The 14568-nt window shown below is 33.9% G+C and overlaps 1 protein-coding gene across 1 annotated transcript in view; it reads left to right on the plus strand.

The window, feature by feature from the left end:
* Positions 1-224: 224 nt before the first annotated feature.
* LOC128889460 (serine proteinase stubble) overlaps positions 225-14568 on the plus strand; it is a 38946-nt gene continuing 24602 nt past the window's right edge. The window contains exon 1 of the mRNA XM_054147112.1: positions 225-330. Coding sequence (XP_054003087.1) covers positions 225-330 — 106 coding nt within the window. The remainder of the gene's footprint in view (positions 331-14568) is intronic.

Here is a 14568-nt window from a genome sequence, read left to right on the forward strand (position 1 = left end):
ACACCCTGTACATCGCTTACAATTAGCACCAGTAAAGACAATTAATTTCAGAAACGCGTAATTGTCAGTCGAAGAACTTACGGGTACTTCTGCCCCGTCCATTCCGTGAGAATTTTCCCAGATCTGTCGCGAAAAGAATGGCATTCACGTGACCAGAGCTAACGTTACGTACGAATCGTTTCTTTGCGCCGTGCTGGCTACAACTCGTTGTCTCTTTGTTTCAGATGTGGGATCGACAAAGACAAGCATGGGCCGTCGTTCTTCTAGGCAACGTCCTGATGAATACCGTGATTGCCTCCCCGATCTACGTTCCCCAGTTCGTTCCAGGAAGTAAGTTCCTCCATGTGATTTTTCTGTACTTTGACAACCAGACGAATTTTTGGACAATTATTATCTCTGAAGTTAAAACGTACATTCTTTAGCGATTTAGATTAGAACGTGTTCCTTGCATTTATCCATCAATTAACGTAGATACGTAGGAGTCAAGTTGTTACTTCCGAGACTTACATGCAGTGAGAGATATTTTATTTCAGTAACAGATAACAAATAAAGACACTATAGTACAGATACATTTTATCGTTTAGTCGGTGGAACAGTTATTCAAATGAATTTTTGCCCGTTCAACGTGGAATATAATTTATTTTCTAATTCAGGTTGTGGCTATTATTGAATAAATACAGGATAAAAAATGAGACAACGTTCACATTTAGTATTAAGCTTCTTAAATAATGAAGTAGATGAAATTTTAATTGATTTTTTGTCAATCCAGAAATATATGTACATTTTAGTTTCTTTTTCGTTCAACGAGAGACATAACTTCATTTTATAATTCAGATGGTAAATGTCATTGATCAAACATGGATATTAAAAAATAGAAATATAAACAATGTTTTTTTTATAATTGAAAATCATTTTATTTTTGAAACAAGGGAGGTGCTAACAGGGAAATGTAACGTTTGTGACATACAATGAAGCATGGATAGAGCCGGGAACAAATGGATAGATATGTGATACTGTAGGAGGGGGGGGGGGGGTGCTAACGGAGAAAAGCTTTTTACTGACAATGAGATTGATTTTCAATCCCTTGATTCTTACGATGAGCGTGAAATGTGTTCATTTTTAAACGACTTCGAAAAATGAGGAGGTTACTCGATTCGACATGTATGTTTTTTTTTTGTTTACATACATATATATCCAACCCTTCGGTCAGCGCATGCTACATTATGCAATCTACATGAAATTAGTGATCCAGGTGTATTTTCATTTTTTCGACTTTCCGCCACCTTTTCAAGCCATCGGCCCCACTGTGCGCTCGTGCGCGGTGCACAACCTGCACAACTGTACGTGGCGGTACTGATTATCAGAATCAGAGTCAGAGTCAGAGTCAATCAGAATCAGAATCGGTATACATTCGTCCAATAATGAGAAAATGTCCGAATACTATGAACGGTGCTGTATAAGATCGAGACCCAGCTTCGAGTCTCGTTCCCTAATTTCCCTTCTCTCTGCACGATTCCTGGATTTCCCCGGAGTGTCAGCTGAGTAACGGATCGGTACGTAGATACCCGCGATGGGCAGGGCGAAACTTGTACGTACGTATCCTCCGACGTGTGAATGCCCCGTGTTCGTATGCGTGCTTACCTGTTCGCGACGCAGGACGACATTGAACCTACCTTGGATTCAAGCTCCAACGGAACGTGGGCGGACTGATCAGTTTCCTACAGAAGTGGGTTAGCCCCGGTCATCGACGCTCACACACGACTTACGCTGATTTTTCCGACCCCGTCATCTTCGTTGATCTCATCTGTATTCCTATCGCTACGTTCGAACGGTCGTCGTGTCGTTGGAGTGAAATCGGCGATCACGATGACCGTCTCTTCGCGCCTTCAGCTACATACATTGCGTGACACAAACTGATAGCTCATTCACCATTTTAGTTTGTACTTGGATATGCAGTAACTCGCGAAGGTAATCAAATACTTTTCTTTATTATATTCTTTATTTAATGAACCTTTAATTCTTATTAAAATCAATTTACAGTTTGGAATTAAATTTAATTGCCATAGAAGAGAGGATCGGCTCTTGTGCGAAATATAAGTTAGAATTAATCCACGTGTCGTTTGAAAGGCATGATTATGATCGAGCCATACATACATACCAGATGATTAGATTTTTTACTGTACGTAATACGCAGGGCGAGGCACACACAGCCGGCTTCTTGAATAATTCGCTTGTTTTTAACAAAAAAAAAAGAGATGATCAAGAATGTGTTGCATACTATATGGCGCTAACAACTTTCCTCAAATCTGTGGTTTTAAATGGAATGGCATAGTTTCCTATATACACTCTGATAGAGCGTTTCAAGTGGTATACAATGATCTATAGTTGGAGGCGAGGTAAGGTTATACAAGTAAATTGTAATGAAAAATAAATTGATTCACGGTGTTCCCCATATGTTGCATTAAATTTCTTATTTGCATATTTACTGCTACGACAAATGATCAAAAGTGACGACCTTGAACTTTGATGCATTTTGTTAATGGCGTTGATGCAGAAAGACTGGAGGTTTTTATTTGCCTATTCGTATTTCATTCGTTGTTGGCGTTTTGCTATATACTTGCTGTTTCAAATGACTCCACAATTAAAAATTTAGATGTGTTCAATCGGGAGAACGTCTGGACCATTTGACATTCTCCGACCAGTCGATCTATCGATCTCTAAATGACCTGTTTAGCAACTGATAATGAGTAATAATTCCTACAGTATCCAAACAGTATTCGTATGAGTATCCAACTTGGAGAAAACTGTAACGTGTTTCACATTACTTCACCTAACTACATATAACATGCATATGGTGGTATATTTTTAAAGTACTTATTATTATTAGTGTAATTTTCGTATGGCCATCAAATTCATTTTTTAAAAAATGCGCTCAAAATACATATATTTATGTTTACGTAGAGCTCTAATTATAAACCAAAACGATAAGTAGCCTACCCTTCTGCTCTGTACTCCAACAATAAGTCAATAAGAAAATACTTCTTCATCATGGTTAAATACGGTTCTCTATTGCTATAAGTAATTTATGAAATGTACTTTGCAACGTATAGAATGTATTATGTTACGTGGAATCTACTTTAGTGAAGGATTGGGGACACAAAAACAATGAAGGAAGCTGGCTTAAATTTATGTCTTGTTTGACCCTGTTTCCGAGAATAACATTTTGTTGTACTCCGACTAGTTCTTCGCCTTTTCACGGCTGAATTAATCAATATTAGGAAGAATCTTTGTGATAAATTAATACCACAATTTGTTTTTTAATAATTACAACTGTGAATATATGTGAAAATTCAATAAAAATGTAAAATATCTTACAAAACTCCCGTGAAAGTCAAAAACCATGATATATTCTTTATAATGCAACTCTACTAGATCATTTGATATTTTTACAATTTTAACATCTGCATATTGTATGAGTATTAGTATTAGTATTAGTCAGTTTTTCCCAACTACACTATTTTTAATATTTAAAAAAGATGGATTTACTATGTACTTCTTTTCTGATTCTAATCCATCTTTACAGGATGATGGAATACAGACTGTAATAATTTGTCTAAAATATGGAGCGTAATAATTCCATAATTTAAACCGACCTCAATCACATTATCAACATCTTTGACGTATGATTTCAATCTATTATAAATATGTGTCATTCATGGTTTTAAGAGATCTTTCATATACATAAATGAAATTCTTAAATTACGTTTTTTTCGGTCGTACACTAAAAAGAACCTTTAAATGCACTAGTATGGCCATGATACAATCTTTGCACGGACAATTTAAAGAAAAGTAGTCAAGATAATAAGAATATAAACGTGTATAATAAGTAGCAAAGTATGAAGTCTAGAAACAGAATGCCTAAATAGCATTAGTCTTTGATACTTCGAAGCATGTGTGATGTATCGAAGGAATAGAAAGCAAATCCAGTATGTCCTTCTTTGTAGCTGCAAATGGGTATAAATTCACTTTAAATATACTTTTCAATTTCATTGATCTACCACATCGGATTCATCGAATGCTTAGATTGTTAAGAAATGTTAACATCCGAAAAAAATACAGTCTTTAAAAACTATCAACCTGTTTTCCTCTATCATACAATCACTGAATAACGAGTCATTTTATAGTTTTGCGTTACTAAACGTTTAGTAGATTTTGTTATTGATCTTTCCAGGAGTCTAGTTGGTGGAATTTGATTCTTTCCGTTTCACAAATCACAAATTTGCTGGAACGTCTATCATTCGCTAAAAATCTCAGCTCAGCAACACTTTTGAAATTGTTTTGATAATAAAAGAAGTAACAATACATATACATTTTATTAACACGAGTTATTATCGTTGTCAGAAATTTGTATGACTGAACATTTTCCTTGTAATACGATGCTTCATGTATGAACATAATTTGATCGTTAAACAAAAGAAATTTGATAATTATACATATTAAATTTTACAACTTTTGAATAAAACAAGTATTATTGATATTTATTATTTTTATAATTGATTCCTTTTTCGTAATTTAAGATTTGTTTTAGTCAAATCTTAAATTAGTAGAAAATGGAGAAATTTGTTTATAAAGAAAATGTAGAAGAAGGTTATTAATTGAGCAATCCGTAGGTACGGCGATAGAGACTAGTTTTGTGAACAATAAACGTTCTCACTCATAACAATTGGATATATAGTTTTCTTGTTTTGCTGTCAACCAGGAAATGTGTAGTGCACATTTTGGATACAGCGCAAATGGATAGGTAAACTATATTAAAAATTGATTTTTTATATTGTCCAATGTGTATATATTCATTTTAATAAGTAATAAATTGATTTACTTGTATTATTTGTTCGAATAAAATCCTTGAAAAATTCGTCTATTTTCAAACTTTTCTTGATATACCTCCTTAATGGGCTTGTATTGGTAGGTGTGTAACTTTAATCACCCGTAACTCTAAAATTACCAAGTTACTTTGCCTAATATTTCATATACAGAAATTCGTATATACTGCAAAAGTAGGTTAAAATCGAAGGGGAACAGGTCGACTGCTTCCCTTGTACGTCGCTTGAAACTATTCTCGCTTTTCTTTCGTCACTCCACTTCGCGATCATTGACATTGCAACCAAACAGCAATCCCAATAGATTAGATCAATGCAATTATTCGCATTCATTCTCGTGGACAAAACGATATATCCATTCCAGAGATGGCAGGATTTTACTCGAACAATAATGACATAGCCTATAAAAATTGTGGAACTATTAAAGAGTTATTCAGTTATCTAAACTTATATTCCTCACACGGAAAGGAGGAATTTCCTCAAAATTTAATTATATAATTCAGATTGTAATTTTTATTGAACAAATAATGACTCGAAAATCGTTAATGCGGATATTATTCCGGAAGACACAGGTGGTAAATTGATATGGGAGGATGTTATGAAGAATGTGGAAGGACACTGAATATAAAATTAAAACTTCGGGAATTCACCCGTTTAAAAGATACAGGTTTTTTAGAGGAAGCTGCTCCGATTCACTGTGATCGTTTGCTTCGGACATGTCATCATATTTTTTAACAAATTTGTTTATATAGAAAGGCGTCTATTACCAAAAAAATCGGAGGCCAAAAAAACTAACTCTAAACAACTCGGATTAATCTTTTAGCCTAAACTTGACCTAATCCAACTTAACACTTTATTTACCGGGAGCCTATTTATAGACTTTTTGATTGCAGTACATAGTTATTCGAATTTATTTACTGTGTTGGTAGTTGTTTACTCACAATGTTCAGTGTTTGGTAACAGACTTGGCTTTCAATGAACCTAGTAACAGTATGGAGGCATTATTGACAAGCCTAGATTGACATATGCTACTGTAGAAATTTCTTTTTTGAATTAAAGTCTGCTTCTAAATAGGTCGGTAGATAAAGTGTTAACTTACACATAACTTGATCTAACGGGACTTCACCTTTGTCTGGTGCTCTAATACCTATACATGAGTATTGATGATACCCTAATTGTACCTACGCTTGATAATCATCGATTTAAAAATAACTGCAACTTTGAAAAAAATCCATTAAACACGAAAATTCAAACACTATTTTATAGATAAAAGTCTAGATTAATTTTTAATGCAGAATTCCATAAAGCCTAACAAACAATGCCTTATAAACAATTTAGGAGCCGAAGTTCCTATTGCCCATTTTTTAACATCCTTCTTTCTGAATTTGATTTCTCATTCGTCGTGCGTTATTCGAAATTTTTAGCTGCGATACAAATTTCGCTAAGTAATCTCTGATTCACGATCGCTCGGTTTTCGATCTCGTGTCAAGGTTCAAAGTAATACTTTCTTATCGGCAGTGAAATCCTTTCAAGTGACGCTACGCGTGGGTGTGCACGTTCGCTAAACATGGCAGTGACAGAAATTCCGACAAGTGCGTAATGGAATCGGCAACTTTCTTTCACGACTGTGACGCATACGACCGCTTCCGCTAGCACACATTCGCCACGCGGAAGGACGACGAGCTCGTAGAACGGTTTCGGTCGATGGAAGTGACCGACTGACCCGAAAGGGAAGGGCGCCCCTCATCTCTCGCACGGTTTTGTGTATAATTTCACGGTCGATTTTCACTCGTTACAGTCGTCACAGCCATCAACCTCCAACGAAAGCAGGAAGAAGGTGATTATACCTACCCCCCAACTAATCAGTTGTTGTTTACGCGATTTTACTTTTCAGGGGGTCCACCTGTGTAACGTTTAATTTTCAAGGCAATTTTCAAGAATTTTTTGGAGAAGAAGTACTAGTGCAATTATGATAATTTTTTTTTTATTCGGTAGATCGACGCTTTAACATCAATTGTTGATTTTATCAGAATGTTTCGATATGTGGATATCCTTAGACGGCGGCACTTAAAAGTAGAAGAGTCATTCGGCGAGCAGGATTTGATAGTACTTGATCATCTGAGAAAAAAAGAAATATACATGTCGAATTGAGTAACCTCCTCCTTTTCGAAGTCAGTTAAAAAAATTAAAATATCACCTTCTTTATAATTACATTTTGACGGTACTGGAGATAAAATATTCACGAAATTTTGAAAATTGTAATTAGGGTGGCGTATAAACTAAAAAATGATATTTTAAGGTATCTTTTCCCCTATCTAATGGCTACTAGACGTTGGAAAAAAAATTTTTTAACATGAATCTTGCAGCCAGTACCACCAGTTACGTTTGAAAATTGTAGAAAAGAAATTTCATCTCGTTTCGTGTAATGGATTTTGCGCAATTCTATTCGCCATTTTCAAAAACGTGGTTTCGAGAAAAACGCGTTCAAAGTTTAGTACGAAAGTAGTACGGCGCTGAGCCGGACACGTTTGGGGTTCGAAAAATAATGAACTAAGCAGAATTTTATAAAATGCTTCTGTGACAGTCATTGTAATATCTCCTAGATGATAAATATGTAGAAAAAAAATGTTTGACTTTTTGAAAATTTTACACAGGTGGACCCTCTTAAACCATTTATGAAATAACAAATTTTCATGAATAAAAACTGTTAAAGATATTCATATGAGAAATTAAAGATCATTATATGATCGCGTAGAAAAACATTATTTTTTTTAAAGAAACAAGGATTATGAACCTCATCGAACTTTAGATTTAACCACTGTTCAGTAGTATTCACGCGTTATATAACCCTTTACACTCGAGAGGTAACTCTCAATCACCACTAGGTTCTCTTTAGGTTTAATTTCTGTGGAACTCGAAGTGCCAATAAAATAATTGTCGTTAAGACAAAGGTGACCTGATTCTCAAATCTCAAATTAGAAATCTCATTTTCAAAGCCAATATGATCTTAGAATTCGTGGCAATAGAATGCTAAGAAAGCATCTCGAGTTGCTGGTAGATACCAGTCAAAAAGGCCTCGAGTGCAAAGGGTTAATAATCTACTACCGGAATCGTGAATACTTCAAAAGGAAGCAGCCAATTATAAATAGGTAGAACAAAAATGTACTATAGTTCTAATTAAATAGAAGATATTCCAATAACTGTCCAATCAAATTAATGGTGCAAATAATTCGGAGTACGCAGTTATAAATAAATAATACAAAACAAAATAAACACTATGATTTCTAATTAAATGAAAACTTATCCCACTAACTGTTTAATCTAATAAAGGTTGCCAAGAAACCGGAGTATGCAATCATAAATAAGTAAACAAAACCAAAGAAACACTATGATTTCTAATTAAATGAAAACTTATCCCGCTATATGTTTAATCTAATAAACGTTGCAAAGAAATGAGAGCATCCAACCGTAAATAAGCAAACAAAAATACTATAGCTCTAATTAAATGAATGAATTTAATTAAGTAACTAGTTTACATAATTTATCAGATGAAATAAAAATCCATAATTTTGAGTAGCTCACTATTCTGAGGAACCGATCTTCCATGTGAATCGTCATATGAATTGGTGGGTAGGTATACTTACAATTAATCACGATACATTGATGGCGATGTCAACCTAACCGTGTGTATCCTAATTTCTAACCATGTGTATTCTAATTTCGGCCAGACTTTGTTTCACGTTTGGCTAATTACAGCGCGACGTTGCGTTGATAATTCGATTTCCGTCTACGCCCGCGTCGTGCTTCTCGAGAGACGTAAATGAAGGGGGGACAGAAATAGGAGAGTTGCGTGGATAGAAAACTCGTTCGGGAAAACTCGATCAATTTTCCATGTTATTCGCCCTAATTGCCACTCAACGTCGCGGTTTTGCGAGTATATGACAGAAGTAACGGAATGAATAGTAGGAATAATAAAAATAATAAAAGAATTATAATTTCAAAAGTAGTCGAGGAATTCTATTTATCATCCAAAATATTTAGAATCAGGTTCACGGTAATGGTCGTAAAGAATAAACTGCAGAAAATCAGTGTTATTTTTATGACATTTCACAAGTGTTTCCGTTGATAGTTTTGGTCCTCCGAAATTATTATTATTATTTATTTATTGCTTTAAACCATACAAGGTTTATATAGCATATACATTACAAATTGTATAGTACATATACGGTTATTTTACAATATGACTTAGAGTATAACTTAAATTTACTTTATTTCATCTATTTATTTACAACTACCTTAAATCAAATGCTCTATATAGTAAGTACAATTATATATATATATATTTATATATATATATATATATAATAAATAATAATAAATAATAATAAATAATAATAAATATAATAATAAATATAAAATATAATTATAATTATATAATAAATAAAATAATAATAATCTCTTAATAAATATGAAGTCAGAAAATAACTTTTTACTTTTGTTCCACCTCGAAAGAATTGCAAATATGGTGGTGTATTGAAATAATTCTCCGATAGCGTTCTTCGGCTCTAAAAGAATCACGAAAATTGCCTCGAAAACTGGTCAAAAAAATAGAGTACCCCGAAATGGAAAAGGAGCGTGTCCGTTCTTTGTTTTATCGCAGCTTTTGGTACCACGAGATCGTCGTTAACGGGTTCGCCGAAGGTGACCACCGTCAGGTGTGCCTTATCTGCAACGAGATTACTTGGGTCAGGTATGTCGATTTAATCGTGCCGAAGAACCTTGGAATGCGCAGTGAGGGTTTCGTTAGGTAGTCAACGCGAGAGAGAACTATGAAGAAGAAGAAGAAGAGATTGTGTGGTGTCTTAGAGGGAAACGTGCTGTTACATTAGGCTATGACTGTGACCCACTTTTGAGTCGGGCAACTAGCTCATACATTGAAACTTAACGGTACCGAGATGCTTCGCCTCGCCTGACATCAATTCGTTGTTCGATAACGCCCCGGTGGACTATAAGTGTTAACCTAAGCTCGATAATGAATCGGAAAATCATCGATACCCGAGCGATTGAAGGTGTTTCGTTGCGATAAGCAGGATGTCATGGATTCTACGAATTAATTCAAAAGTCAAATACGATTATTCTTTGTACATCGTTTCGGCAAATGTTGCCGCTGGTATTTATCGATAGCTTAATGATGATCGAGGGCAATCAGCGTGCGATAAATCATATATATTAATTAAGAAACCGTGTTAATCAAATCAATTCAATTGTGACATATGTAAGTTCTAAAATAGAGAGTCTAATCTTTTCAGTAAAGAGTTTGAGTATCGGTAAAGCAAACATTATTTTCAAAATGATCGCCTTTTAATTTTTATATATATAAGGTACCTTATGAATAATTAATTCAATTTTGATTAACAAAACAGGATGAAAAGAATGGAACGACAGTAAAATTATCAAATAAGTATAAAAATATTATAAGGAAGTAGTATTTCAAAAATTACCAATTTACGTTTTTTGAGTTACAATGACGTTTTATGTTTTTTGATGGGATCGATTGTGGAGAAAAAATGTACAAAAAATAATACGGAATTAGTTTTCTTTAATTTTAATGTTCTCTATCTTCTTAAAAAACTTGGAGAAAGAGGTGATGAATAAAAATGTAGTTTATGGTATCTTAATTAAATTTTAATATGACGAATGACTTGAAAAGGATTCAAGAAAATCTTGTGATTAAAAAAAGTATCATTAGAGTTTGCATAAGTTTGTTTATTCTTAAAAATTGAACAACGCGTTATTATAATTAAACGCGATACAGACAGTGAAATATTTGCTGATGAATTAACAACTTATTGTTAGTTCAAATGATTATGATAGAAGCGATGAAGAAGATAGTGATAATTAACAGGAAATTGATAATCGAGATCTTTTCCAGAACCATCTTGTGGAAATTTTAAAGTCAATATTTTATCAAATAATGTAGACAATGTTGTTAATGTTTGCAGTCTTTTATTAGTGATAATTTGTTTTCGAATTTACCGCGAACAAAATAAATAGTCACTAATCACAAAATAAAGAAAAATTTAGAATCCTGAAAGGTTCGAAAAGGAAGGTTAAAAATTCAAAACGAAGATTTAACAAAACTAAACATTTCTATATTCTTTCTTGTTTCTAACAATAATCAAACTCTACTTGCACTTCCATATTATCAAATTGCATACTTTATTCCATTCCATACACTTTATAAACAATCTTGTCATTAAATATGTGAGTGTTATTCTCTAATTAAATTAAATTTCAACAGTAGGACATGCCATATCGTGTACACAGTTATAATGTGTAAATCTATTAAATATATTAGTATATTTGATGAAGCAAATGATATAGGTGTCGATGTATTATGCAAACAGTTACATCATTTATCATCAAATCATTTAACACTAGAACTATCAAGGTCAACGTATACTTAAAATAAATAATTTAATACTTCTTCAATTAAATGAGGAAGAAGCGAATCGATTCATTAATATACAGCAAGTCCTACAAGTATGTTATATGTCTACTCAAAAATTAAATGTGCGGTATGATGTTTCCAAATAAATGTTTCAATATAAACATATATATGAATAAACTTCAAACACCAAGCACATCATTCAATTTAAATCTTCAATAGATATAGAGGGTACGAATACTTACGGGATTGACTGTATATAATTAATTCCCCATTACCTCAGTAATCTAAAAAAAAAGTTTGAAATATATGGATCAAGTTGACAGCCTTGATAGTTTTAGTGCTAATATTGTAACTAATATGTACAGTGGGTGTAGTATGTATTCGAACACCGATCAACTTCTCAAAAACTTGAACATCGACATTTATGATAGTTGTGTGAAATTGTAGTTTATTAACTCCTTTTATTATAATCAAAGATATTCTACATATTCTCGGAAATCTCTAGAATATAGTTCAAACAACAATTAGTAGTTTATATAATTTTCGAAATTAACAAGAAAATACGAAAAATTGGCAGAAATACAGGGTGTCCCAAAAATGTTGTAACAGCTTGAAAGAGGTGTTTCGGGAGGTGATTTGAAACAACTTCTTCCTTAGCGAAAATGTTGTACGAGGCTTCGTTGACGAGATATTAACGGAAAACAGTGACCAATCAGAGCGCACGGATACCGTTGGAGCGCCCGCGGTAGCGTATGAGCGCAGCCGCCTAGCGCGCAGTCTACGCATACTGTGGCATCTTGGCGCTCTGATTGGTCGGGATTTTCCGTTAATATCTCCTCAACGAAGCCTCGGACAACATTTTCACTAAGGAAAAATTTGTTTAAAATCACCTCCCGAACCACCTCTTTCAAGGTGTTACAACATTTTTGGGACACCCTGTATAAAAGCAGTAAGTATTCGCACGGTTCTTATGACGAACAATTTACAGTAGAATTTGTAACATGAGCACATCAGTTTATCGCTTCGTGGGAATTAGAAAACATTAAATTTCCAGTAAAAAAAATTTTAAAAATGCTCTAATAAAGGAATGAAAGAAGATCCTACCCCGAATAACATCGACATTTATGATAGTTAATTGAATGCCTAGAAGAGTCGCAGTAATTATAAAATCAAAAGGAAATCCCACGAAGTATTAATTATTTATAAATTAATGTACATTTCGTTTTTTTTCTAAATGAAATTTTAAAAATTTAACACTTGCACGAATACTTATTGCTTCTGTATTTCTATGGACTTATTGTTTTTTCATGTTTTATTTCTCACTTATACAAAATACCTAATCTTTTCGTACTGTATCTATTCTAGAGATTTCCAAGAATATGTAGAATATCATTTTTTATAAAAAAAAAAAGTTAATGAATTACAATTTCACATAGTTTTTTTTGGAAACTGATCGACGTACTAATACTTTCTACACCCACTGTAGCTGTTTGACCAATAATCGGATAATCATTTGGAATCTAGGTGAAACTCATGGATACGACATCTCTCGCTGTACATGGCTCATTTCTCGCTTCTTATTTTCCGTAGAAACACACATAACTGTACCAGAGGGGCGTATGAATCATTGCCCAAGCAGGCTCCCGCCATTCCGTTATCCGTCTTTGACGTTCTTACGCTTTTGTCCGCGATAGACGCGTCCTCCGTTAATAGATATTCGAACTCTGTCTGGGTAATTACACCTGCCGCTACCTAATAACCCTCTCGATGACGAACGTAATTAGACACCGATGGTGTTCTACGTGGTCCTGCAGAGAGATTCGCGGCTTCTTTCGACGTCGATTATTAATCGATCGTGCTACACCCGGTGTCTTCCATTATCCGTGACAGGATCGCGACTGCAGACAGCAGGACGATTAAGTGGAATTATAAACGATGACGATGCCGGGTGGAAGTGTTATGAGCAGAATGTAGAACGCGCGCATCGAATGCACAGTTACAGACACCGAGCGAAGGTTGTCACTAATTCCAGAGATCTTGGAACACGGGACACATTGATCCCCTCGATTGTCGCGTATTACAGAGAAGGATTTTACAGCGTGGTACTCCGGATGATTATTTTGTCAAGGGTGTCTTTAAAAATCAAGGAAAGAAATTACTAAGCGAAAGATTAGCTTAGGTTTCATGCAAACGTTTAAATATGTTTATTTAAAGTCAACAATAGAGGTTATTAGCGGCTGGTATAAATTATAAACTTTGGTTCAGTCGTTATGGTGTACATTGTTGGGTGGTAAATATTTTGAGATGATTTATTGATTATGTAACAATACATATATATACGTATAAAAAAAATATAGTTCTAGAGGTTGTTTAAAAACGTAAAAAAATATCAAATTAAAAATTGCACAAAAAGTAGTAAAATTGTATTTGTTATAGTTAGTAAAATTATATACCCTATTTTTCATCAAAACTGCATTTTTTGCAATAACATAAATACAAGAGAATATGAAATATTTCACATTAAAATCTCGCGACTCCAAGATTTCGCTAAGCGACCCCAGAGTTTAAGAAGAACGTTTAAATATTGTTTATTTTTTAATGGTTTCGTTGTACTTCGCACTCGTGTTGTACTTTGTGTTTACCACTATATGGGAAATGTACAATATTCCACATTCATATACAGGGTGTACCAAATAAGTGTGACGAGTCATAACTTCGTCATCAATGCCTTTAGAGAAAAATGTCAAAGGGAAAGAAATCGAATGATTCAATTAGTACCTACTATTTACATTTGGAGAAGATATTCAAATACATCTCTGTTACATTCAACACATTTTATACGCCGCTTATTAATTATTTTTATTACATGATCAAGGTGATCTCTAGTTATTGTTGCTCATTGCAGTCTTATCGGTATGTGAAGTATTTACAACTTTGTCATGAAACGTTTGAGCATCTTCTTCATTAATGACGATTATATAAAATATACGGCGAACTAATTATTCGTTTATCATTTTACGCTAATACTTTTTTTTATCTAGAATGGCGACAAGATTCAATCTAGGCGAAAAGAGATGTGCATTTCGATTTAACAATATAATGTAAATATTTATACAAAAAGATGTGGTCCTGTAAATACAAGGTGTTCCAAAAGTCGGGGAGGAGCCGGAAATGGGGGGTAGCTGAGACGATTCTGAACAACAATTTCCTTTGCAAAAATGTCGGATGGGGCTTCGT

Source organism: Hylaeus anthracinus, unplaced genomic scaffold (genome assembly GCF_026225885.1).
Source record: "Hylaeus anthracinus isolate JK02 unplaced genomic scaffold, UHH_iyHylAnth1.0_haploid 11997, whole genome shotgun sequence".
Taxonomy (NCBI): Eukaryota; Metazoa; Arthropoda; class Insecta; order Hymenoptera; family Colletidae; genus Hylaeus; species Hylaeus anthracinus.